Source organism: Lissotriton vulgaris, chromosome 7 (assembly GCF_964263255.1).
Source record: "Lissotriton vulgaris chromosome 7, aLisVul1.2, whole genome shotgun sequence".
NCBI lineage: Eukaryota > Metazoa > Chordata > Amphibia > Caudata > Salamandridae > Lissotriton > Lissotriton vulgaris.
The window spans coordinates 1,568,991,735-1,569,019,523 of NC_141695.1; the positions used below are offsets into that span (position 1 = coordinate 1,568,991,735).

The following is a 27,789-nucleotide window of genomic DNA, read 5'->3' on the forward strand; positions in this document are numbered from 1 at the left end:
CTACGATTAAAGGTTATGAATATTTGTTTTAGCGTAGGCCAAGACTTTTAGATTTGAAGACACTTATTTGGACTGTGTACTTAGCTATAGGTGCTGTCGGTCAGCTCTCTTCACCCATTGGTCTGTCCGTGTGTTATTGACATTTTTGTTCCACCCACATGCATGCAGCCTGGGAACCTGATCAGCCCACTTCAGTCGTCAGCTTAGCTCTCTGAGTGATGAAGTTCTTTTCTTGTACAATGTGCACCTACACACAGTAAGTATTTAATTTAAGCAAATTTACAACAACAAAAATTCACAAACCTTGGCAAAGCCAAAAGTTAGCAGCCAACAATACCAGATTTATTGACTTTACTAATGTTTGAGTTTTTTGGCAACGAGTGTAGTGTACTAAGAGTGTTTGAAACATGTTCCAACCCAGACAGAAGTCTTGCTGTTAAATTTAGCAGTAATTGTAGGTGGGCCACGTTTTTGTTAATCTCTACCAGATATATCAGGGCTGTTACAAAGAGAGGTAGGGGACTGCCAGGGCTGTTTGCCCTGGGCAGAGCACTTTACAGAGCCACACACTGCTACTGTCAAATCCAGGTATTTATTCCAAATGTAGGCTTCACGTGTTTTTGTGGTATAGTATTAGACCAGTTAAGACAGCTGCCAATTTTAGTGATATATTCATGAAAGAAGTAAAGGCAACTACCACTAGCTGGCAACATATGCTCCTCATGTTTCGTCAGACATTGCTTCTGTTTTGAGGTGCTTGTCCTACGAGAAAACGTGAGAGGCCCTCTCACACATGTTATTTGGTCCCCACAAATATTTCTGACAAGCCATGATGCTGTAGGCACAACCCAAAACCTACTGGGTCAGCGCATTCCTCAGTCATGTGCAGAACTTCCAATCAGTCAAGTCATCAACTGTCTGTGTAAGTGGTTAGACAGGTTTTTATTTTGACGAGGTAAATGGGCCATGGAAGCAGTAAAAATGTAGTGGTAGGTTATAAATTGTATTCCTTTAATTTGTTTTGTCACCCGCGATACTCTCAGCCCTCGTTCACCGGCAATAAGATTTTGAACACTAAAATATTCCACAGTTGGAGTTATGAGCGCAAATAAACTTGCGGGACTGTTTTGGGGAAAGTTGTATTTCGTAAAGAGAAGGAAAAAAACAAGTGTACGGGCCCAAAATTGTTCTTAGAAACCCGCCTCCCGGGCTGACTGACGCCAGAATCGCGAATGCCAAGGTTCCCTAGTCCTAACTATACTCATTTCTTTCACCCCATTTCTTTACCATTTCATTATCGTATTCTTTATTGTGAGTTCTTTATCATCCTTGCCTTCTTTTTTTATCACTGTTTTCCTAGCGATCTCTTGTTCATCTCCCACCCCCTTTAACTTTTCCCTCAATTGCACTGGGTTTAAACTCGGATAATGAAAAACAAATGTGTAACCAACGAGTGCCGGTGGCTGCCATCAGTTTGCTTTTTAGGTCGAGCCTGGTGTCGCAACGCAAAGCTCTGTGGCCAGCGAGGCTTATTGTTATCCACTTGCCTCGGAAGTGGGACAGGAGATGGGCACGCGCACAGCTTTTGGCGATTTGCGCAGGTGTACGCGCACGTAAAGCAACGCGTGTGCACATCTCCTGTCCCAGTTCAGTCCTTGTAAGCCAGCATGCACTTTCACTTTTAAACACGCGCACTGTGCCTTCATCGGCGCACAACTACTGGTCAAATGGAGAATCCCCCACTCACCCGGTCTGCGGTGGGATTCCTCCTGAATGGCGGCTGGCTGCGGTGCAGTTGCGGAGCACTCCTGCTCCTCTATACTTCTGGCAGCACGATGCAGGGCTCTCTCCTCAGTCACGGGAGCTCCGCACTGCAATCTGCTGCTCTTCACCCGGGCCCCCTCCTGGGACCCGGGACTTCAGCTCCCACACTTCTTTTCTGGCGCCGGGGCCCCCTCTTCACCATTGGAGCCCCGGAAGGGGACAGGCGCTGCCTGCGATGCCACTGGGCACGAGCCACAGATCACGCGCAAGCAACATGTACTGCGAAAGCGCGGGCAGCTCTTTTTTGGGGGGGAAAGTCAGCAATACTGTTTTTGTTGTATACTAAACCCCGCTTTCTCTTCTTCCTTCCTGCGCCAGTCAATGCTAGGCAACATGCTGCATTTCAAGAGGCCACAGCCCGCCCTCGATAAGTTTGTTTGGCCTCGTGACAGACCGGCAAGCCTACACACTGGGGCAGAAGTAGGCGAACACAAGTGACCGCTAGCCGGAAGAGAGACAGACAATAGTGTGCTCCCATTCAGGAAGCCATCTTTGCCCAAAGCAAGAAAACATTTAACTATTTTATATTAAGGCACTCGCAGAATTCTGGTGCGCTCGGTGCAGTGCATAAATAACATTCCTGGCACACGAGCAGTCGTTCACCCCCGGCTCAAGTTAAGCACTGCTCATCAGAGCACCTGCTCACGTCGCTCCCACCTACCACTGTGCAGGATGCTGCTCTCACAGTGTAACGCAGGAGCCCTTACCATGAGATGAAGGACAGCGGCTGCCTACAAGATAACGTTGCTGTGGCAGCTAATCTGTGTTCCTGTGGTAAAACATTGCCAAACTGTGTTTAGCGGAAGGCCCACCCCCACACCTGTCATAAAGGGAGGCCTTCTTTAATTGGCTGACAAGCTCTCCGAATGACAATGCACAATGTAGCACACAGTCGCCATCATTATACGGGGTGCCAAGGTGTGGTTGTCATGAAAAATGCAATAAAAAAACTGCTTGCATTGGTTTCTACCCTTCCATAACATTGTCACATGCCCCTTTGTCTTTGAGCCCATTTTTTTGCACAAAACCCAGGTGCTCCATAGAAACAACGTCCTTTCTTAGATATTTATATGGAATTTAAACATAGGGAAAAGAATTACAATGCCAGAGAAGCAATCTCTTAAAACCCACCAACCTATGGCAGATCAAAGTGACGCTTCTGTATTTGACGTCTAACGATATTACCCTAACCGTCAGCAGCGATAGAGGCATACTGGTATAACATATTTTTGAATATGACTCCAGCATAGTCTTTCTGCAGGCAGACTCCTAGTTTTATTTTTTTGTGCTTTCTTTAGCACATTTATATAGCGTGAACTCGACCCGAAGGTATTGGAGCGCTTAACTTGTGCACCAGTTACGTTACTTTTACCCAACCCATTTCAAACATTAGACTTTTTCAAATAAAGTGTTGTGGCCTTTTCCCAAAAAATATTGAGGGGAACCCTCAGAAAGGCACTGGAGTGGGTCAAGTTAGCTAGGAAGGCGGTATGAAACATTTTTTCGGGCTTCTTCCAGCTTCGCGTGCAGCCCTGCGGTGCTACTGGTTTCAAGCACAGAATAAACTCCCACGCACCGTTTGATCTTAATCTATTTTCTTTCTTGGACTGCATGTGCCAAAACGTACAAAATCGCCCAACTATTAGCAAATACATCCCCTGACAAAATGTCAGACTGGCTTGTTTAACACAGCTGTCCTGTCTCTATTTCTTAAAAAAACTTAAGAGTAGTCAAGACTGCATTATAATTTTTTTGTGTGTTTTCACTTCGCGTTTTGATGCTTCACCTTTATGTGGAGTGACGGTCAGAGCTGCCCACTTTGGAGCTGGGAAACCAGCTTCGAGTCTCGGCGTCGACTGATAGGGACTGGGTGAGGGTGGGGAAGGGGTTGTGCCTATCCCCCTCCAATCTGCACACTTTATCCTGGCTCTCTTCTCTGCATCTTAGTGTGTGCGTGATTACATGTGTGCACGCGTTCGTATATGCACGTGTGTGTGTGTGCGTGCGTGGTCCTTTCTGTGTGTCTGGATCTGTATTTGTGTGTGCGCATGTGTGGGTCTATGTGTGTTTGTTTGATGGCGTGTGTCTGGATCTGTGAGTATGTGTGTGTGTGTGATTGTATGAGCGTGCCGTGTGGATCAGTGTGTTGGATGGTGTGTCTGGATCTATGAGTCGATGTGCCTGTGAGTCTGTGTGTATTGGTGCCTGCGTACGCGTCTATGCTTGTGTTTGCCTGTGGTTAAGTGTGTAAGTCTTTGAGTCTGTATGTGTACGTTTGTGTTTGTATGTTTTGACATGTGCATAAGTACTTGCTTCAGATTTGGTCACCAGTACCAGAAGGCGCTGTCCAGCATCATCCGCGACATCCTGAGACCTCACTGAAAGTGATGCAACAACCCTATACAAAGGTCACAGGTTCCAGTCACTTTAGTTCCCTTTCTATGCATGCCTAAACCAACACGGGGATCCGTAACCTCTGACTATTTTTGGGGCATTTTAGGCCTGTTTTTTTTCTTTTAAAAAGACCATCAGATTAATTTAGAAAACCTTTTATATGCGAATTCAAAGACTGTGATTCTCAAAATGTACATCTGTCACATGCACAATGTATTTTCAGAATGTAAAGCAGTCACTGTGCACAGTGACTTCATTGCAAACTGAGAATTATATACAAGAAATTATGTCTACTTTTAAATCAACAGGCTTCTATAACTGTTGTGCACCTACGCAAAGCCATCACAACTGGCACCCCTGCCTACTTGACTAACTAGTTTGCCATCTTTAGTTGCCTTGGCACACTCGCACAAGGGCACAATCTGAATGGAGTTGACCAAATGCAAAAAAAAAAAAAAAATCCTGCAAGCCTTCTCTATCCATGGAACAGTCTCCCCATATCCATTAGAACTGCCCAACCCTGCTCCATTTTAAACCAGCATTTGCAATGCAATAGGTCTCACATTTGCGAGAGTTTAACCTATTGACATTGTAATTGACTGCCTTTTATTTACGTTGAAAAAAACCAACACACAAATAAAAGGCATTGCCATTTACAATGCCAATGGCTCAAACTCTAACAACTGCGAGACCTATTGCCTTGCAAATGCTTGTTGTGCACGTATCCAACCTTTGCACCAAGAAATGAGGAATAACTAGTCGCAACAACAGTCTTTGGAGCTGTTTTCTTCACATGGCATTTCCCTTCTCGCTCACTTTTTCCAGCACAATTTCCTACACATTGCCCATGAAGGAAAATGTGCTGAGCGCAATTTGTGCTGATTATGTGATGTATAATGAATGTAAAAAGAGCAAACACTGTTTCTGCATGATTTTATTCAGGCCCTCATTGAGGGAGGCACTTTTTGGGTGTCAAGATTGACCCTATAGCACATACTTACAGATAGCATAGTTCACATTAACAATGAACCACAGGGAGGAGCCTAGCCAGCAACTGCGATGGCCGCCTGAGCCCTCGGCTCCGCCGACCTGTCCGCTTCCCTCCCGTACCGCTTCTTCTCCTGTGCGCTGCTTTGAAATTGTGGTGCGGTATCGGGTTCGGGAAGCGACGCTGATTCCAGCGGTGTGCTCCTCGTCGGTCTTCCTGCGATGGAAGCGACGGAACATCCTTGTCCTTCTGCTGCTGTATGACGATGGGGTCCGGTCCTTTGTTCTCCGCGGCGGCCAGACTGCCTACGATATCATCGGCCATTGTGGACAGGGCGGACTCGGCCGGCGAGACGCGGTAGAGATTCTGGGTCTCCCGCAGTAGTGCAACATTCCTTCTTAGGATTTCCACGCTTCTACTGCTACATTGCTACCGCTGCAACAATTGTATCCCTCGCCCCGGATGGCCCCGAGAGTCTTCTTGTTTTCGAGCGGAATGGAGGGGGCCATTTTGAACGGAGTGGCAGAGCTTGCAGTTGGTGAACCGATCTTTGCTGCGGGCGCCTGTTGTGATCGACACTGTGGTGCCAATATCTGCAGTGCAGTAATTGAGAGTGCTGCCATGGTCCCCACGCCCTGGCCGAGCCCGTCGGGGAGCCGTTTTGCTGATCGGCAGCTGGGAAGGGATGCCGGTGACCGGGCTCGATGTTTGCTACACGCCTGCGAGCTTCAGGTGCAGGGAGCTGCAGTACCATCCTCTTCTGATCCGCCCTTGGATATCGGTGATGTTTTGGGTGCCCTGGCCGACTTTCGAGCTGCATTGTGTTGTACTGCCCGGGACCTGGAGGGCCGGTTGGACGACATTTTGCCCCCCCTATCCTCGAGTGGCCGAGCTGGCGCCCGTGTGCGGAGCACTTCGCCACATCCTGGGTACGATTATTGTGAACTGCCTCTTCGGAGATGCGTGGAGGCGCTGGGGGTGAGCGAGCCAAACGCCATCGCGGCCCGACCTATCGCGGCAGTGGAAAAAAGTATGCTTCCTGCACTGGTGCGGATGCTGGGAGATCGCCCTTGGACGTCAGGTCTGATACCTCCTTCGAAATCTACTGGCGAGACTGGCACCCTTATTCTTGGCATGTGGCTTGTACTCTAATTTGGGAGGACTGCTGCTGTTTGCTTGCCTATACTGTGCCTTTGTAGATCACACTGTCCTACGCCGGAAGAACACTGGTGAAGGGTGCCCTGTCTCGCTGTGGTCACTCAGGCTGTTTCTCCTGTTCCGCACGGCTGCTTTGCATCTGTACCTCGCTGTCACACTGGATCGCAAGGGACAAGGTTGACTCTGGGTTTTTTTTTTCCCCCTTCTTACTTACCGAGGCTTACATTGCTAATGACTGTTATGGATAGACTGGGGAGCTGGACGTTGGCTTTGCTTCGATTAGGGGTCGGGGGTGAGGCGGCCGATAATTTTCATGCTGGCTGTTTCGGGTGCAACTGGTTGGCCCTCCTCCGGTAATATAGGTTATCCTTTTCTTTCTTCTCTTTCTTTCTTCTTTATTTCGTGTACTCTTTTTTGGGCGACAGGCACACTGCTAGGGGGGTAGGCCGTAGCCTCTGCATGCGTGTAGGGTGGGGGGCGGGGGGAGGGGATATTATTTTGTCCGTTTTGGTTTCTATGGGCCTTTTTTTCTCTTATCTCTACATTCCTTTTTTCTCTCCCCTATTTCTTTGGGTCAATGGCGTTAGTTGTAAGGGGGTGGGTAGCACTTGGCACACAATGTGTTCTGCGATTGTCAATCCTTTTGTACTGTCTTGGTGCCGCCATTTTGATGCTGTTTTTATGCTCGCTGGATATCTTTGCTGCGCGCCACCCACTTCAGTTTCGTATGGTATGTCTGGTCCTTGATCCTTTCTAGTCTTTACAGGTACTATTCTTCATAAAAAAACCTTTAAAATAAACCTTCACTTCTCCTCTTCCCTAGTAGTACTGATTTCTCCAGAGTTACCCATGACGACTGTATTCTGTTTGATGTACTACTGAGGTGCCGTATTGCTTGCTGATGTGCTTCAAACGTTGTCGAGGCCGGCCGGATGGTTGTAGGCCCGTATTTGTTTCATGTTACTGTACAATAAAGGTTTTCAAAAAATTAAAAAAAAAAACAATCAACCACAGATATATGGGAAGCCCTCATTGAGTACCGTGTACAATCTGTATACAGCTGTTCAGAGAAAGCCAAAATAGTGAATGCCAATTTCAAAACAAATGCCCTATTATGGATAGCTTTTATCTGATAGAGACATCTAGCCACAGATTCCTTACCTTTGACCTTCCAGGCATCCAGCTGGATCCGAAAGATGTTTCATAGCAGTACCCCTGCCCGCCGGTAAGACTGTCGACTCCGCATGACGTTGTCGGTGTCGTGTTCGTAATGACGTCCACGTCGTCAATATTACTGCCACTCTGGCGCGCTGGCATCAGTTCTTTTCTTTCCACGCCAGCCAGCGCAGATCTGTCAGAGAGCTTATCACCCCATTAATTTTTTGCAGACTTTTTTCGACTTTTTGTCAACTTCTTTTGGTGTGCTAGGGATAAGCTGTGCGATGCCTGTCACCGTGTCTTGTCAGTCATGGGCCCCCACTTAGTGTCTCTGGTGCCTGGAGCGCGACCACGACACAAAGTTGTCCTCCAATTGCCGGGCCATAGTACCTATAGCTTTGAGGGAGCGGTCCCTAAAGCTAATCGTGGACCGGCATCCGAAGCCTCGGAGGTCGCCCCATCCTATCTCGATCCCGGTCTCGGTTGAGTGGAAGGTTCGAGCACCGCTCCGGAGAATCGTGGTGTCGAGATGCGGAGGTCTTGGACCTGCAGCTCCCAGCGGTGGCAGTCAAGACTTACGTCTTGACGGAGGTCCTGCAGCCTGGTGTCTCTAGCTTGTAACTCTTGCTGTCTTTCAATGAGGCCTTGACGGACATACCTCTGGGTACCTGGTCCATGCCCAGCACATGGACTCCTGTGAATAGAACAATTGCCAGCCGCCATCATCGCCCTGCACCAGGCGGCCCAGCTTTCCTCCCTGCCCACCCTACCAAGCTTGGTGGTTCAAGCTTCGACTTCTCTTGGCGCATTCCTTTCCGCACACCTGGACAGGGAATCCAAGAGACTGGAAAGCTTTGAAAAGAAAATCTTTTTTTCCTCCAGTTTGGCATTGCTGTTGGTGAACACCGCATGCCTTTTGGAACTTTATTCTTATTCGATATGGGCCTCTGTTGCGCAGGTGCTGTACAGAGTCTTGGAGGAGGACCGGATTCTACTCTCCCAAGCCATTTCAAACGGGAGAGATGCAGCGAAGTTCGCCATCCGATCTGGCTTGGACATAACAGACTCCCTGGTCAGAATGATTTTCATGACAGTGGCCATATGTTGCCTCGCCTGGCTGGTTTTCGGGGGACGTCCAAGCTAATCCTATGGACATGACCTTTGATGGCTTCTGTCTCTTCAGAAATTAAGCAGATGCCACCCTTAAGCTTTTGAAGGACTCGCAGGCTACGGCCAACATCCTGGCCTGTGTCTGCCTTTGCTCCTTTCGTGGCTACGGAAGGGACTACCAACCATGCCAACCCTATTCCGTCCAGAGTGCCCGCAAGTTAAGCAACCTCTGCGGGGCCATGGACACAGTTGGACAAGAGGCCAGATGTTGAGCCAAGCCACGATCCCCTCCTCCTTCGCAAAATTCTACTAGTTTGAACCCCCATGATCATTCACGGCCAGTTGGTGTCCGAATACGCCATCATCTCCACCACTGGCAAAGCATCACTCTGGACAGGTGGGTGTTGCCACTCTTCTCCCCCCCCCCCCCCTCCCCCCCTTTCCATCCATGCCTCAAGTGTCCGATCAGCTGACTGAGTATCACTTTGCCTTACTCAGCGAGGAAGCTAAGGCTCTTGGCCAAGGGAGCTATAGTTAGGGTTCCTGGGCCAGAAGTAGGCTGTGGTTGTTTTCCCTTTTTTCTGGTCCCAAAGAAGGACAAAGGCCTTACTCCTCTTCTTGACCTCAGAGCCCTGAACTACTTACTAAAAAAGGGAGAAGTTTAAGATACTCACCCTTGCTCAGGTCCTGTCTGCCCTGGACCCGGGAGACGGGACGGTAGCGCTGGACTTGGAGGATGCCTATTTTCAGATCCATGTCCTGCCTGCCCATCGTCTTTACCTGCGGTTTACAGTGGGCCATGAGCACTTTGTTTGCTGTGCTCCCCTTCAGCCTCACCAGTGCCCTTTGGGTGTTCACAAAGGTGATAGTAGTGGTCGCAGCCCATCTGTGAAGATCAGAGGTACCAGTCTTCCCCCTATATCGACGTCTGGTTGTTGAAGGCGGGCTCGTCCCAAGCAGTCATCTCTCACTTTCAGACTACGGCGACCTGCATTCACTGGGGTTCACTATCAACGTGCCGAAGTCTCACCTGACTCTCAGATGCTCCTTTTCATTGTAGCGTTCATGGACACGGTGCAGTTTTGAGCCTATCCTCACCAATGACAAGTCCAAGAATTTTCAGGCTATGATACCGTTGTTGTATCTTCTATCTTGGCTTTCGGTGGGAAGGACTTTGAGGCTGTAGGGCCTCAAGGCTTCCTGCATCCTGCTGGTTGACCATGCACGGCGATGCATGCTGGCTCTGCAGTGTGACCTGAAGTTCCAATGGGCACAGCATCGAGGGAATCTCACCAACCAGGTTCAGATATACGAGGGTACTGTGAAAGACCTGCAATGGTGGCTGAAAAACCGCGATTGGGTCAGATTCAGACCCCTCTCCCTTCCCCACCCAGATCTCACAGTAGTGATGGATGTGTCTCTTCTTGGATGGGGTGGCCATCTGGGGGAGTTGGAGATCAGAGGACTCTGGTTTCTGGTGTAAGCCAAGCTCCATATCAAGCTATTGAAGCTTCGGGTGATGCAACTGGCATTGAAATCCTTTTTACCTGTCCATCAAGGGAAGTCTGGTGCAGGTGTTCATGGACAACACTACTGCCATGTGGTACTGCAACAAACTGGGTGGAGTGGGGTCATGGACTCTGTCAAGAGGCCCTGTACCTCTGGACTTGGCTGGAACAGCAGGGCATTTCCCTGGTGGTTCAACATCTGGCCGGTTCTCTAAATGCCATAGCAGACAAACTCGGTCGAAGTGCCTTGGGGATCACGAGTGACGCCTCTATCCGGAGGTGGTACAAGGTCTCTTTCAGCAGTGGTGGAGAGCCTCGGTTAGATCTGTTAGCCTCCGAAAAGATTGCGCAATATCAGCAGTTTTGCGTGTTGGAGCTTTTCATCCCAAGTGGAGTTCAGGCCTCCTTGCCCAGAGTGCTCAACAAGATCAGGAGCGACAGGGCACAAGTCATTCCTGTGGCTCCAGATTGGGCATGGAGAGTTTGGTATCCCGAGCTTCTGGCTGTAAGCACCGATCCTCCGATCAGTGTGCCCCTTCAGGAGAATCCTCTGTCGCAGCTGCAGGGGAGAGTCCTCCTCCCAAACCTGTCCACTCTCCGCCTCCTTGCGTGGAGATTGAGCGGCAACAGTTGACTGCTTTTGACCTTCCTCCCGAAGTCTGCAAAGTTATTCTGGTAGCCAGGCGTTCCTCCACGAAATCTGTATACGCCTGCCGATGAAACAAATTTTGTAGATATTGTTTAGAACCGTATATTGACCTCTTCTCTGTGTCTTTGTCAATTATTCTCCTGTTTACCCTTTCTTTGGCCCAGTAGGGCTCTGCTTTGGGCACTTTGTAGGGCTAACTTTCAGCCCTCTCTGCTTTTCATTGGCTGCCAGATCAGCCTTCAGTTTTTAAGTCCCCTATGGTGCAGAGGTTATTGAAGGGGTTAACCCACTTGTTTCCCTCTTCTCCTTTTCTTATGCCACAATGGGACCTTACTTTGGTCCTTACTTTTTTGATGTGTGCACCATTGGAGTCACTGCACAACTGCCCTCTACGGTTGCTTACTATCAAAACTCCCTTTTTTTTCTTGTAAATTACCTCTACCAGGAGGGTGAGCGAATTGCAGGCACGGTCATCACAGCCTCCTTACCTGACAGTCTTTCCGGACAAAATAGTGCTAAGAACTAGCACATCTTTCTTGCCCAAGGTTGTAACTTCCTTCCATCTCTGAAAGTCTGTTACCACTTTCTGTGCACCCCCTCACCCTTCTGAAGAGGAGGATCGTCTCCACCGTTTGGACCCAAATAGAACTCTCTCATTCTACCTTGATCGCACTAAAGAGTTCTGGGTGGATGACAAACTCTTTATAGGGTACATGGGAGCAATGAAAATGGGCATGCTGTCCAAAAGAGGACCATTTCAAGCTGGGTTATCCTCTGTATCCTAATGTTACTCCTTAGTAAGGAAGAAACAGCTTACTTAAGGCCGGTTCTACCAGGTCAAAGGCAGCCACCACAGCTGTCCAGCGTGGTGTTCCCATTACTGATATCTGCCAAGCAGCCACGTGGGCATCTCTGCACATGTTTGCCAGACACTTTTGCTTGGATTCTCAGGTTTGCAGAGAGGGCCTGTTTGGCCGCTGTCCTACAGGATTTCCTGGTCAAAAGCGGTTCCGCAGTCCCTGCTCCGGGAAAGGTATTGCTTGGGTATCTGTTCAAAGGTAAGGAATCTGGGGTTAGATGTCTCTATCAGATGGACAAGTTAATTACCTTTGGTGACGCCTTATCTGGTAAAGACATGATCTACCTGCAGATTCCTTACCAACCCACCCTTCCTCCCCTCACTGCGGAATTGTTAGTGTCAAGGCTGTTCCTTTTCAGGGCCCTACCTGTCTTTTTTTTCTTTAAACACACCATGGTCAGTCACTTCGTGGCTCTGCAATTCTGGCGTGGAAAGTCGTGAAAAGTACTGACATCCGGGCGCTGTAGTGGCGGTGATATTGGCGACGATGTCAAGAGTAGTCTACCGACACAACCTACCGGCACGCAGGGGTACTGCTACGAAAAATCTTTCAGATCCAGCCTGACGCCTTGAAGTTTAAAGGTAAGGAATCTGCAGCTAGATCATGTCTCTACCAGTTAAGGTGTTCCCAAAGGTAAGTAACTTGTCAATCTGTATCAAACCACTAACACACAACGTACCTACATTAAGAAAAGAAGTTGATATCAGTAGAGAACTGAGTACTGTAAACAATGTTTACTCTATGGAGAGTGCTTATTCTATACCATACTGTTTGCAATCAATGAAACTCTCTTGAGAAATACACCACACACAATATTCAAAAGAATCTACTAAACACAGTGTACATTCTATGCAACATTTACCAAAAAGACACTATTTGCTAAAAAATAAACAAGATCTGAAGGTGGTAAAGATCATACTACCTGCACTCATCATACTGTGGTGAAAACTTCACATATCGCCCACCTTTTGAAGCAAAATAAGCGTGTGTATATAGGTCAGTACCTGGTACATACACTTACTTAGAAACTCACAGGGAGAGTGTAGTTGCCACTGATCCATTGGGCAGTCCAGAAAACGCCTCTTATAGCTTGTATCTCTGTAGCTTGAACAGGGGTTCAGCCTTATAACCCTTGGAGTCCTCGGTACAAAATGGAGAGTAGGTCCAGTCCTTCAAGTCTCTTCCGGGTCCCAGGTAGCAGGTTCAGTTCTCGTCTACTGGTCCAGGAGTGTTCCCAAATGGGTGCCTGAAGATGCCACATTTACACTTGGCACAAGTTTGTGAAGAGAAGACTGACCCCTGTGGATGTTTTAGCCAGTAGGGTAAGATTTCCAGGCTAATCCTACCTACTTTGGGCATTTTCAAGATGGCTGAACTCTTCAGTGTACTAAACTTGGGCTCTGAGGGATGCAGGGTTGTGTGTGGAGAGTGTACTATGGTAGCGCTAGTAACCTCTTATATCGAATACTAAAATCTCTACCCCCAACAAACTCTGAGACAGAAGTCTGTTAGGATAAAGCTAAGCTTTCAGCAAACAGTCAGTGGATATATACTTATTGTTTTAGAATTCTGTTTCCCTCTTCTAAAGTGTGCCCCGCAAAGTTCTGTAAAAAAAAAACAGTAGACCTGTCAAGCAGGTCTTGACAATACAGCAAGATCTGACACTAATGTTAGCAGAAGGTCCACTGTGAAGGAGGCATGTCTGACTTCTGTGACAAATAAGGGTGCAGTCCTGGGTATTAACTACATCTGCTTGTGACATGATGGGCCGCTTTAAATGTAATTGTCTTATGGCCCAGCCTACAGGACACCCTGTCAAGGATACAACCATACCTTCCCACACCCAGTGCCTTTTGTCCCTAACCTCGGAACAGGTTCACAAACACTGAAATGCTAATTATTGGCTGGCAGAAGCGAGTGAGTAAAATTCTGATTTAACTTCCAGGGCCTTAAGGCAGGGCCGAGGAGAGTTTTAAAAAGTCTTCTTATCTCATTTGTTACAAATCTTACTTGCCCAGTGAATTGTAATACATATTTCAAGAAAAGTCCAAAATTTTAATTTGTTGCTGTTTCCTAGGTGAAAATAACATGTATGAAACTTAATATTGTATCCCGGTGCTTTCTCATGAAACAGAAAACCTCCTACAGTAAGAATGGCTTTGAGGAGCTAGTCACTGTAAGAACATGTTTAACATTAACCTTTATACGTCCTACATTTAAATACCATGCATCCTGCTTTAATGGGCAGCAAGTCTTATTTGGAGGTGACATATTTAAAAGGAAGGATTAAGCCTGCCAAAAGGGGTTATTTTGACAGGTTGGATTTGCAGTTAAAACCTGCACAGTCAGGCAACTAGTGACAGGCTTGCAGTCATGTTTACATCGTCGCTTTAGTTGATGACACATTGGGTGCTGCAGTCCACTTGTAACATTTAACTTACAGGCCCTGGGTACACCTTCATTCCATATACTAGGGATTTATTGGTGAGTGAAATATGCTGATTAACTGTAGACCAATATCATCATTTTGGAAGGAGGAGCACAAACACATTACATGGGTAAAGCCCACAGCATTCTGTAGTTAGCAAAAATAGGGTTTGCAAATCCTATGTGACTCTACATAACTGGGAACTTTCCAACTACACCTAACTAGCTTTATCCTAATGATCTGTACTAGGCTTCTGCTCAGTTTTTTCTGTTATAACAGAGATGTACCTGTTGAACAACCATTATTTTTATGTGGTAAAAGACTTAAGGCTAATTGCAGCTGGTGTAGAGTAATCTTATTTCTGACCCTACTCTCACTTCTGGTTGTCCTTATTCCATCTGACCAGTGGCAAATAAATGAGGTGAAATTATGGCTGCTGCATAAAATGTATTTATCTTTAATGTGTTTTGTTCTTTGTGTTGCTGTTATCCTTTTACTTTAATGTGTTCATTTTAATACATTGTCTTGTAACAGGAAGCCACTTCATAGATCAGGCTCATTTATATTTTATGATTTAACATTTTTAGAACTCCTGTCGAGTCTTGAAGTGTAGGCTGTAAGTAGGGTGTACTCTTTTACTTATTACCTATATCCAAAAGTAGATCTTTTCTTAAGGAATAACGCATCAAAGGTAAAGTTTAATTTGGAAATATCTAAAAGAAAAACATTTCTACACACAAATTGAGATGCTGCTTTCATGTATTAGTAGGTTAAAAAAAACACCATGGAGGTTTAATGTTATGGTTGTATCAACTTGCTAAACATTTCTACTGAGATCTTATGTTATTGGACATGCTCAATTATTGAATAATTCTGGAGGTGTGCACCTGCTCATAGTGCTAGATACTAGTGGTTTAGACAAAGGCTCAAAATGTTTCAACAAGTGTTGGCATAGCCAATAGGTCTCGCCTTTGGAACCTTATAAGTGTACAGCCATGCAACAGTTGAAGTTGCACCATGGATTTTGTGCTGGATAACTAAACACTTATAAGGTCCCAAGGGCGAGAACTATTAGCTATGCCAATGCATTTTTACCTAATAGGCTTGTTAGAAGGATAAGTCATGTGCAAACTTGCACTTCAACTGCCCTAAACCAGAAGGGGATCTCCGTTAAAAGAGCTAGATACTGTCTAATCAGCTTGCTGAATTAAGTTCATTAAGTTGATGCTCAGCCATTCCTGTATTATGAAGAAGAGAGTGTTTGTGTGAAACTTGACCATTCCATTTTTCCCAGATTTCTTTTATTTGTAACATTTATGTAAATAAATAATATATACAACACCTCATATATATGTACAGCGCTTCATGCACTTTGGCTGTGAAGCTCTACATACATAAATAATGCACATTTCAGCAGGCTGTTCCATTCTGTCAAATGGTCAGTCATTGTGGCTGCCTTGTGTCATCCACTGATCCAGGCAGCCAGTACTCTTGGGGATATTGAGTTTGCTGGAGGTTAGGCCAGCAGATCATATGCCTTTCCAGTCATGCGTACGCAGAGTATGTTTGGGTGTAAGACTGCAGGGTGTGTGCCAGTCAGCCAAGTCTGTATGTCTGTAAGGCATGTCATTCTGCAATGTATGTGAGTGGTTGCACATGTATCTCAATAAGTGTGTGAGAGAGTGTGCGTGCCTGAGAGAGAGTGTGCGTGCCTGAGAGAGAGTGTGCGTGCCTGAGAGAGAGTGTGCGTGCCTGAGAGAGAGTGTGCGTGCCTGAGAGAGAGTGTGCGTGCCTGAGAGAGAGTGTGCGTGCCTGAGAGAGAGTGCGCGCAAGACTGTCTGCCTAGTGCATCTGCACAGAAGGACACTGTGTCTGTGATATGCATGTCATTCATTCTCGGTCAGCACTGTGTGCTTGCAGGATGTGTATGAGTGTACTTATTTATCTTGTGTTTGTAAAGACCCTGTATGTTCAGGTTGAAGACTATGCTGCAGAACAGTACTCAGTGTATTGTGCTTCAGCTTTATGAAACATTGGCAAAGGCAATCGGTCTTGCACACCACACTGTGCTTCAGCTTTATGAAACCAGCATTGACAAAGCCAATAGGTCTTGCACACCACGCAAAAGCCCAGAGCTCACCCCCTCAACAATATGTATGAAACAGCCTGGAATGGCATCAGAGGCACATTATCTATCTATCAATCAATCAATCAATCAGAGTACTTGTAAAGCGCGCTACTTACCCGTGAGGGTGTCAAGGCGCTGAGGGGAGGTGGTGCCTCTACTGCTCGATGAGCCAGGTCTTGCGGAGTCTTCTGAAGGCGAGTAGGTCTTGGGTCTTCTGTAGGTGGGTAGGGAGGGTGTTCCAGGTCTTGGCGGCGAGGTAAGAGAAAGATCTGCCACCGGAGGTTGTTCGTTGGATGCGGGGGGCGAGGGCGAGGCTGGCGGAGCGGAGCTGGCGGGTCGGGGTGTAGAAGTTAAGTCTGCTGTTCAGGTAGGCTGGTCCGGCGTTGTGGAGTGTTTTGTGTGCGTGGGTGAGCAGCTTGAAGGTGATCCTCTTGTCGACGGGGAGCCAGTGTAGGTCTCTCAGGTGGGGGGTGATGTGGTAGCGGCGGTGGATGTTGACGATCAGTCGGGCGGAGGCGTTTTGGATGCGTTGTAGCGTTTAAACTTTAAAAAAGCCTGACGCCTAACAACGGAAAACCATGCACGCAGCTGAACAGAACAATTGGCGTATCCTTAGCCCCACACACAATGCTGGACGTAATTCTTAACAGGATCCAACAACCGATTTCCAATACAACCTATCAAACAATACATTGATCTACCCGAACAATGCCTACCACTATCCAATATGACACTGTGGTCCGCAAATTCCTCCCTGGCACATCTCCGACCTCCATGAATGAGCAGATTGTTCTGTAAACACATCTCTTCTCCCAGAGAGTGGCAGAGGATGGTCCTTTGTGAACCCTTTGTCACCGGCTGTTTTCGATAACAGTTGAACCCTTCCCGGTAACACACATGGCCAGCAGAGATATTGATGTAAAAGACTTGTGCCAGCACAGCTCAATCTCCGACCTCTCAAGGATGGTGGTGCGTTAAAGATCGGGGCAGCAAGGGATAGCAGTAAAATAAAACAATGAGCAAATGGGTCAGAATGCATCATCAACAAATTCAGTGATAAAAGGAGTGACTGCCTTATTTACACACATTCAGGAGAATCCCTGCTGTAAAATTACACAATGAAGCATAGACATTCCTTGCATTATGTGCAGTTCATTCCTACTGTGAGCACAAGTTAATTTCTTCTTGTGAACTCTACTCCGCAATGTAAATTTACCCGGATATGTTCACATGACAAATGTTGTGCAATAGTCACGAGCCTCCGGGGTGAGGAAAGTTACAAGGGCTGCAAATAACAGCACAGCGCCCTCAGAAGCGACCGAAGTGTTGTGCAATGACTGGTTAGATTTATTTACTATGTGAAGGCTAACATTTATTGAAGTGTACTATACGAATGGTATTGAACTGAAAATTGGTTAAACTGGTTGTCACTCGACAAAGTGGGAAGCAACTGTGGGAAAATGTTCTAGATCTGGACAAAAGATCTACTCAAGCGACAGCCAAGTGCTGTATCAGACGGACCTAAATATCAGCTTCACCTCAAAACTACTTTGTTCTATTTCCACATGGAGGAAATATCAGCATCAGACTCACTGAAACCAAGGCGGAAATTAGATCAGAGCGTGGTCCCTCAGCGCTGCTTTTGCAGTATTAGATACTACAACATACAATAAGGGTCTTTGACAGCTATGGGAAGAAGAGGCCGCGAGAGGGGATACTGACAGGCTGAGGGGTGGGCAGTGCTACAGAAAGAAGCCATGGCGTTGAGGTTAAATTAAATAGTACGTTTCAATCATACCGTATGGCTAGGCTTTCCTTGAAATGGAAATATAAACGTGAGGCGACCCACCATGGCAGAGCACCAGTTTGTGAGCACAGACCCTTGCTGGGAAGTCTCCTTCGGAGCTAATTACCTCACGTGTGCCCTCTGGAGCTAGGTGAGACAGACAAGGCAGAGAGGTGGGGATTAGTTAAGGGAGACAGCTAGAGCAAACTTTCCCAGGAGAGGCAGTGGCTGATCTCATCACAAGGAGGATTACAAGCACTGAAATACAAGCGCAGCCCCGAAAGTTAATTGGGAGAGGGGGAGCAGGAAGTGAGCCCGTGAGTGGTGCGCGCGCGCTGTGGAGAGCGGTCTGCTGTTTTTCGAAGCACATACTCATGCTTGTTGCGTACCCCTGTGCGCTCCCGCAAGGTATATGCCGCCACAAGCACGAGTATGTGCTTCGAAAAAGAGCTGAACAATGGCTAAAGGTCTCCTATGCAGCACATGCTCGCTGCATAGGCGAGACCTAAAAAGGCCTAAGGTGGTCAGATGATGGCAATTTTGCTGAAAGTAGGAGGTGAAGTGGGATGTGAAGGGTGGAGTGGCAAATGTGCAGTCTAGCTGGGCTAGTCTGTTGTGCAAAATTACTAAGGGCTTCCGAACCCACCATCTATTGCTTAATTTGAGGAAAATCTCTCAAAACCGTAGAAAAAAAATCTATAAACAATGCCACGCAACTGGCCTTGCATTTCAAAATTGTTTAGCTCTCCTTTTTGTGCTTTAAATTTTTCCAACAATACTGTTTCTTCATACTCTGCCTTTTTTAAAGGTCATACGTGGCTCGTGAAAGTTCTCAGTAATATCATTAAATACTGTTATAGAACATAGTCTTATTTCAACTCTAGCCAGTTGTCAGCCATCAATGTTGCCCTCTTAGACGTTAACACCTCACTCTTGTGTTTTTGTCAGTGTCAGTAAAAAGTAGATCTGTAGTTAATGATAGTCATAAAAAGGTATATGTGGATTTGGTGTCCCCTTTTGTAGTGTTATTGTGTTTGATGCCAGAATAGGTGGCATTGAAAGCTTTTTTGAGATGTACTGATTCAACCTGTTTCTAATATTTTTGATGGATTATCCTGTGGCTACCTAGGTTCCCATGTCACTATATTCGGGATTATTTGATACCACTGCTCAAAATCTGTATTTTAACTGATTTATTTACTGCCTTTTTTACAGATATAAATTTAAACATTTACAAAAATCTTAATTCGTTTTGATGTTTAAAAGATTTTTCGAGATTTTATGTACTTCTGGATTTGGATGTGCATTCCTTCCAATGCAACGATTTAAGCCCCCATATCCAGGCAAATCTATTCTGTTTTGAACAGTGTCTTCGCTAGGACCGTTATGTACAGGGGCACATGACATGGAGCCTCTTGGTTGGAAATGGTGTAGCACTTTTTTCAGTACTCTCCCTTTATCATTATTCTGCCTCATGCTCCACTCTCCTATCCTCTTCCGTGCGTCCAAAGGCCCCCGGCCGTCTGACATCACAGTGGGCATGTGCTTCGGATGGCTGGGGGCCGTCCGATTTGTGCACACGTAGAATTCGCCTGCACAGCGGGGAAATGTGCGCCGCATCGAAACAGCTATTTGTTGAATGAACAGTTGCCCCATTTGCTTTTCTTTGAATGCTTGGGTATTATCCTTAACCCTTTCCATGCTCGTGACAGAACGGTTCCGTCATGAGCGTCGGTTGAGCTGTGCTCATGACGGAACCGTTCCATCATGAGCCGATAGGCTCCATTAGAACTTCCAGCACAGCGTGAAAATCTGCGCCGCGCTGAAGGGGTTAAAGTACATATAATTGTATTTGGAGTAAGACAACTGAACAGCCCTCATCTTTGTTGTCTTATGTTCTAACAAGTGCTTTAAATTGGCCGGTTCTCACTGGTACTAAGTATCGGCATGTCTACATTTTCTGACCTTGAGTACCAGAACTTCTCTGTGTCCAACGAGAGTACCGGTACTCATGAGGTTGCAAGCCAAGCTCTGTGAAATTTGGCATGTACAAAAAGAAGCGCAACAGACCTGACGAGTCAGTCCGTTTTCGTGAAGCACTCTAATTATCGAGTGCTAATCTGCCCTCAGTTTGCTAACTGCGGGGCGGCCCATATGCATTTATTCAGAGCTGGCAGGAAGTTTGGGAGGGGCAGAGTCACACTGTGATATTTGACACTCAGGCTCTGTGCAGTCGAGCACTGTAGGTGTGTGAGCAGGGCCTGCTAATAGGCATATTGTCACTTGGAAATCTAAGAGATTCCTGCTGGCAGAGTATAGTAGGGCTGCACTTGTTTGAAATCAGATTGAGGACGACGGTGGTGACCGTGAAACTGTAGCACAGCCTAATGGAATCAAGGTTAGTAATGTGGGCAGCAGCCAGGGTTAGATTGGCAAAGCGCACATTCGGCCTTTGCCTGATTGTCGCCAGTGGGCTGGTTTCATGGAGGACAGCCACCCAGCCCTCACTCTGGCTAGGCCACTATGGAATGTGTAGGTGGGCTGCAGCACAAAACGCTGTGCTTAAAGGTGGGGAGCCGAAACTAGTGAGAGGCCAGTTTTGTGGCTGTAGTTTTGGGCCATCTTCACCTCAGGCCAGACCTCACAAACAGTGCTATTCCACATTCCTTCCTGCCATTCCTTCACACTGAGCTTTAATAGATGTGGGAGGGGAGGGGAGGGGAGGGGCAGGTGTTGCTCTGGTCATTAGGCCATTCTCAACTCAGCCCCTGTGGGACACTGGGCTCGGTAGGTGGAACAGGTAAAGACAAAAGCAGTGTCTTTTTGATCCTCCGCTGCCAAGCACTCACACGGAGCCATGGTAAGCGGGGGAGAAGAATGTGTGAGGAGGCTGAGAAGCCACACAGGGAGGTCAGGCCAGGTGTTGTAGCCGTAGGGCCGCTTGGCAGCCTAAAAGTTGTGTTTTTCCCCATGCTCCCTTCCAGTCCTGAGCTTCACATCCATCCTGTGGTAGGCTTGGGAGTGAAGGCACTATTCAGAGGCCTTCAGGAGAGGCCTGCTTTGCTCTACCTTTTGGGCCGTTCCCACGTCAGCCCTAAGGGGCTAGCCCAGTGCAGAAGCAATTTGTTTCAGCTGACCTCTCTGTCAGGCCATCACATTCAGGCCATGGTGGGTCTGGGGGTGTGCAAAGGCTCAGAGGCTTCGCTGGGAGGCCAGGTGAGGTGTTGTCACCATTGGTACATTTTAAGCTCGATCCCAATTCCAATAATTAGGTTACCTGCACATGTTCTGTTTTTCAAGCGTCAGCAAAAGTTCTTACAGAAAAGATCTGTGCTTTATCTTATAAGTTTTGACTCATCATAAGTTAGAGCAGAGGGTTCATGTGCTGCTGCTAAACACATGTAACATGCTGATCTCCGATTTGTTTTTTATGTACATAGGCATGTGGGTTACTAGTTTTGCACACCAATTAAATCTCAATCAAATTAAATGTGTACCCCTGGCTGGGTCCCTTAGCACTGCCCGAAGCCCCGCCCCTATATCCCCTCTCGGCCCAAGCCCCACCCCCTAGTCCACTTCTCAATATGGTGAGTACCTGCACTTATTCATTTCCATTTAAAGCACTGGTTCTAACTGTGTCGTTTTAAGGTCAGATCCAAAAGCCTGCGTTCTATGTTTGGTTTTTTTTGTGTATGTTACTCAGTCCCTTAATTTGGTGGACGATTTTTAAAAAAAATTCATTTGGTTACGCAACTCCGTGAAGTTTAAATCTAAATACTTGTAATCACCTATTTTATGTGTGGTTTTCTGTTAAGTCAATGTATTGTTAATGTTTGATTATTTTTTTAAATAATCAAAAGAGCAAAGTTTAAAGAATAAAGGTCCCATCTCTTTTTCTGTTTTTTTAAGTAATCTCACCTAGTGCAATCGCCCTGGGAAGGTTATTTCCTTTGTTTTGTTGCACCCAGGAGAATAGTCACTAGTGAGTAAAGGAGTGTGGTATTAATTCCATTGAATCTTTCCTCTCCTCTACACCTCTCAAATATGTTTGCAAGCGAGGCGAGGAAGGGGAGGTGGCGTAACAGAAAGCATGGTCACAGTTGACATGAAAGATAATGCCTACTTTGAAATGGTACAACAGTATTGGAGACAACGGTGTCCTTAACCTGATGCTCCAAAGGTAACAACCTGCTCCCCAGGACTCGGGAAAACTGTACATTGGCTGTCACGCTTAATTGTCCGATTTCTGATTAATATGGGTTGAAGTTTCCTCTTAAAATCATCTTGATTTCGAATTGCCTTACAGTTACTATTACATTTTCCTTTGCTTTTGTAATTCATAAAATTGACCAATTTTTGCTGTTGAAATTTGCACCAAAATAAGTCCTGGCGTTCAGTGAAGCAAATGGGTTTTAAAGTGGGAACTTGAATTTCATGTCACCCAACCATTTGTTGACTGTTCTCTTTCTTAAAGTTGCAGGGATCATTACAGCAGATTTTATGTCTGGATTGGTTCACTGGGGAGCAGACACTTGGGGATCTGTAGAGCTGCCAATTGTTGGGAAAGTAAGTCATTTTTTTTATATTCATGAAAATAAATTATTACTTGTTCCTGAAATGTTAAGCTCGAGTTGGCTGTCGTTTGTGACTAGTAGTACATACCCGAGATGTCACCCAATAATGATAAGCAGTTGAGGGTGGGCGCGGATGGGTAGAGTTGCTTTTCAAAATGTTACGGCTGATAGAGAAAAGCATGCAGGTTTCCTTCTCCCTTTTAGCAATGCATCACAGCTACAACTGATTTACTATGGTTTGGTGGGGAACTTCCCCATTAATAAACACTGCATGATACAGTTGGACCCTTGTTTCTTTGGATTTGTGATGGATTAATATGGAAACACAAAACGTCCTTCCAGCCATGCACTTAACTGCGGTCCTTCTTTTTATAATTTTATTTTCTATTAAAGGGATAATCCTGGTGGGTACGTTTAACCACAGATTCCTCTCTTTTTCAATATCCCCAGGCACTAGACTAGATCCAGATTTGTAAAAGCAATTGCTTCTGCAGCCCAGCCGGTAATGCCATCAGACTCCATGATGGCTTTGTACAGCCCTGTAAGGGACCGTACAAAGCCGCATATAGGCGCCACCGCCGTACGCTGACGACAGTTCCTATTTTATTTCCACGGTTTTCGACACCACTCCAACTCTCTGTGATACATCCCTTTCCTAGTCCCAAACTTGCTTCCAAGTCGTCGGGTAAGTCAAAGTCTCCCACAAAGGCCACGCGGATTTCTCTCCTGCCACTCCCACGTAGGGGAGAACCGTACAGTTGGCACTTCAGTGGTCCAACTCCATAAATGTCATATGACTACAAGATCTTTACAAAACTGATTTTCTCCGTGCCCTGAATTTTCCCACCTGTCATGGACCCGGCAGCAGATAGAGGTTTTCAAAGAGGCTGCAGATTTTTAAGGTGATGTCTGCTTCCTGTAGATCGCCTTTAGGCTCCATGGAGGTAAAGGAGCCCCCTGATACCAACAGGAAGGGACATTTTCCTGTTTCCTTGCCTGATCTGACCCCAGAGGCCATGCCAGTTTGGATAGCACCAACAATCTGTTTCTCGCAATCTTGTCTCAATGCCGTTTTCCGACCTTGACCTGGTGTTGGCCCATGTTGCACTGTGAAATAACCAAAGTGCAAACTCCAACCTTTGATGATCCACAGTCCCTTCCTCAATGCCAGTACTACAGGAGGCCAGAGGCCCTATTGAGGAGGCAAACCACTTACTTCCCCCTCACTATACTGATGTTGGATTGTGTTTGGACTTCCACATTCTAGCAGTCTACCTACGTCTGCTGAGATTGTGCAACAGAAGCACTAGACCTAGTACTTTCAAATATTGAGAAAAAAAACAAATTGTTCACTGAGTTCTTGCAGTCTTCCATATCGTAACCCTTGCTGCCATTTAATCAGGACCTGACAGACACCTTGAAAACATGTCCTCATTGGTGAAGAAATGTTTGGCGTGCCCAGTTAGTTGCCCAGGAACAATGTCTCAGCATAGGCCAGCCCAGGCAGTCGGAGCTTTCTTTTTTTTAAATACCTTACCCCAGAGAGAATAGTGGTCCAAGCCGTCCATGAGCAAGGCTAACCTAAATGTGTTTTATTCTGCTCCTTCAGATGGGGAATCGAAGTGCATTGGCACATTTTTTAAGCGTATTTTCTTCCATCAGTTGTGCCCTTGGTCCCTAAAAGGTGTACGTTTTCTCAGCTGAAGTACAGATGGCCATTGAGACCTTTCACATGAGACCTTGTCGGCCAGTCCTGAAGAATTCAGGAATGCCCTTGTCAAAACAATTCAGGATACACAAGACCCCTCTAAATGTTTTAGGGCAGACGTGACACTACAAGCTGTATAGGCCGTGCCATTGACACCGCTGTTATCAGACAATATTCCTGAATGTGTACCAAAGGTTTCTTTAGCAGCTTGCAGGCATCCCTAATTAACATGCCCTTGGACTCTGGGATCTGGAGAGAAAAGGCTCCTCTGCACCCACTGCAACAGTGTTCAAGCCACTTTGATTTCCTCTTTCAGGAGCATGTGCAAAAGTAGGGGGAGGATTTGCTTTTTCCTACACGGCTGTAACTCAGTAACTTCAGATCACTAGGTTCTACAAATTCTTCAGAAATGGTATGCCCTGCCTTTCACATTATTCCCCCTCTGTATCCCATCCGGTTCTCGCTCAAGCTTCAGTGAACCATGCTGCCGTCCTTCTGTAGGAAGCTTGATTGCTGTTTGCAAAAGGGGCCACGGAGGGTATCGAAAGCAGTGAAGGGTGAGGGATGTTTCTCCTGCTACTTCTTGGTGGCCAAGATGAATGGAGGTCTTGGGCAATCTTTGATCTTTTCTGGGTCACTCTATCCTAGGTTCTTTCCACGGTAAAGCTACAGGATTGGATGATTTCCTTAGACTTGCATTCCGGACACAGTAGTGTTCAGGACCTTTCAATCCCTGCAATGATTCCCTGATGTTTAAGGTTCAATTGTCTGTCTTGATGCAGCATCTTCTGGGGCTTCCTGAACTCCCAGCGTCTTTATCCTCCTGGCTTCTTGTGCCCACTGGCACATGCAGCCCCTCATGAACAACCTTCATTTCCAGTGGGGACAGAACCAGGGCTGCCGTTCAGATAACATCTGTTTCTCAGAGGGGAACCCCTAGGGCCAATATCGGTGGAAGGTGGAACACAACTTGTCATGCAGCAGACCTTTCTCCCAACCAGGGCTCATAGTAGTAACAAATACATAGTTGGGGAGGTCACTTGAGGGAGGTGGAGAAGAGGGGTCTATGGTCCCCAATGGAACAAAAGCTCACAGTCAGGCTTCTGGAGCTTAGTGACATCTGTCTAGCTCTGAAAGCTTTTATGCTGTGGAAAGCCCTTGTAGACAGTCATGTGGAATATCATCAAGAAGGGCAGTCTGAGGATTTGGACCTTGTGTCATGAGACACTACGCCTTTGCAGATTGCTGGACTGTTGGGCTATAGCCACATGGGCCAATCATCTGGCACGGTTGCTTGATGCCTTAGTAGACAAGTCCAACAGACATTAAGTGTCTTCGACCCTGAGTGCCTGAGGACAACTTTGCCTGGTTGGTTATGCCCAGGCTGGAGCTTTTTTCCACCCCAAGAATGCAGTGTCTCGATTACGTTGTGCTGGAGTTCCTGCCAAGAGAGTTCCTATGGGAGGCTTTCCGCCTGTACCCTCCATAAACTACACCTCCATGCACAGAGACTAAACAGCAATAACTAATAATTTTCAATTTGCCTGCATTAAATAGTAGATGTGATTCTTGTCACCCAATCAATCTATTGGGGACATTGGGGGAAATTTGTGCCCTAGGACGGGGGCCGTCAGCTTGACACTCTTCAGGCCAAGTAATCTGATGTTTTGTTTTGTTACTGGCCTGCTAGGTTTTGCAGTGGACACAGTTAATGTCTGCTCTCTCAGCCTTGTTGCATTTACCTTTTTTCTAGAAGTCGGTTGTGATGAGATCCTAAAAGGACTGACGCACATGTTTACACTAATAACTTCCATTACGGCAATGGAACCTTACATTCCTAGTGCCCATGCCGTTCAAACCTATGCTAGCTGTACTCTATAGCTCTTCACCGTCAAGATGGTTTTCCTCTTCGCAATTACATCTGCCTTCTATGTCAGTGTGCTACAGGCACTGCTAGTACAACCTCTGAAACCAATTACTTTTGTGACAAATTGGTGCTGAGGACCTGGCTTATTTTCCCCCAAGTTTGTATCTACCTTCTGCATGGATCAATCCAACACCCTTTCTGCTTTTTTCTCTCCACCAGATCCATGCAAAGAGAAGAAGAGGCTTCACTAGTTACTCTGAGAACTTTTAGCTTCTACATTAGGCATACAAGGGAGCACCAAGTGGTTTAAAAATTTTTGGTGAGGATAGCCAGTTCTAAAATTGAGAAAGGTGATGCGTAGACAAACACTGTCCGTGTGGATCATCCTCTGCATAAACATTTCATTTACTCCAGTATTGGAGCTTTCATAGATTCACATGCCTGAATCATTCCCCGTCGTCGAGATGGGAGTCTCCGGTATATAAAAAAAGCAATGCTTAGTGTATAGCATACTGAAATGAGGCCTAGGCCCCTTTCCCTTTTGCAACCCATAACCTTTGTTATGTAAAAGAGACCAAACTTGGCTCTGGACCAATCCGATCTCCTCACCCTCTAGAACACTCCTGAGAGAACCTTTTGCCCCTCAGATTTTCTACCGCACATTGTGCTAGGGAGTCTCCTTTGAGCTCTGCGCAAACTCTTATCTTTTCAGCCTTTTTGAGGAACTTTGTTCTTTCATCTTCAGTTGGATTTGAGAATACTTTGGACTGTCTTCAAGTACATTCTTTTTAGAATGTCTGGAAAAGAAAAGAAAGGTCTATTTAGAGCCTGTGCTACCTGCTCTAAGAGGCTCTACACTGATGACCCTCATGAAGACTGCATTTACTGTCTATACCTTGATCACCAGGCCAATGACTGCAAGGTATGTCGCACTTAAAGATTGCGAGGGACGCCTTTTAATATGGCTTCAGAAGCTAAAGGCCAGAAAGGAGGTTATCTCTAGTGACCGCGATGAGGGATCCTCCTCTACATCTAGGAGATCTCACAAGAGAATAAAATTTCCTCAGACTGATTCCTCAGAGGAACACCCTGGGATGGCCCTAAAAAAGACCACTCATGGGTCTTCTGGGCGTAGTCCTTCGAAATCTCCTCAACCAAAGGAAAAAGAGGAAAGGACACACTTCTGGTGAAAAATCCTCAAAGAAATCTACTTCTGAGCCATCAAAGTCACCTCCTCAGGTCAAAGAGCCCTTCAGGAAGCCATCTTCTAACTCCTGAGGAGAAACCTAAGAAACCTACATCGTCGACGAAGAAACCATAGTCGTGGAAGATAGAGGTAAAGAAAAGGACAAAGTCCCCATCATTGCCTATTGTGGTGTCGACGGTGTCCGCGGCGACACCGATGACATCGACGATGGCAGTGATAAGGACCATGTCGCCGACGGTGACGACAACAGGGTCGTCGATGGGAAAATCGACGACGGTTACTATGTCATCAACGATGGAGAGCGCTCTATGCCTGGTGACGACGACATCGTCAACAGTAGCGTCGACGGCGATCTCGTCGACGGGCTTGTCGACGAGAGAAACTCCAGAAAAACAACTACTTGTCCTTAAGAAGATTACGCCAGAGGTCTCTTCCCCGAGCA

The 27,789-nt window shown here is 46.5% G+C and overlaps 1 protein-coding gene across 1 annotated transcript in view; it reads left to right on the forward strand.

Annotated features, from left to right (window-relative positions):
• The window catches only part of PEDS1 (plasmanylethanolamine desaturase 1), a 246,016-nt gene that overhangs the window by 119,514 nt on the left and 98,713 nt on the right, over positions 1 to 27,789 (forward strand). The window contains exon 3 of the mRNA XM_086932466.1: positions 22,466 to 22,557. Within this exon, the coding sequence (XP_086788592.1) occupies positions 22,466 to 22,557 (92 nt within the window). The remainder of the gene's footprint in view (positions 1 to 22,465; positions 22,558 to 27,789) is intronic.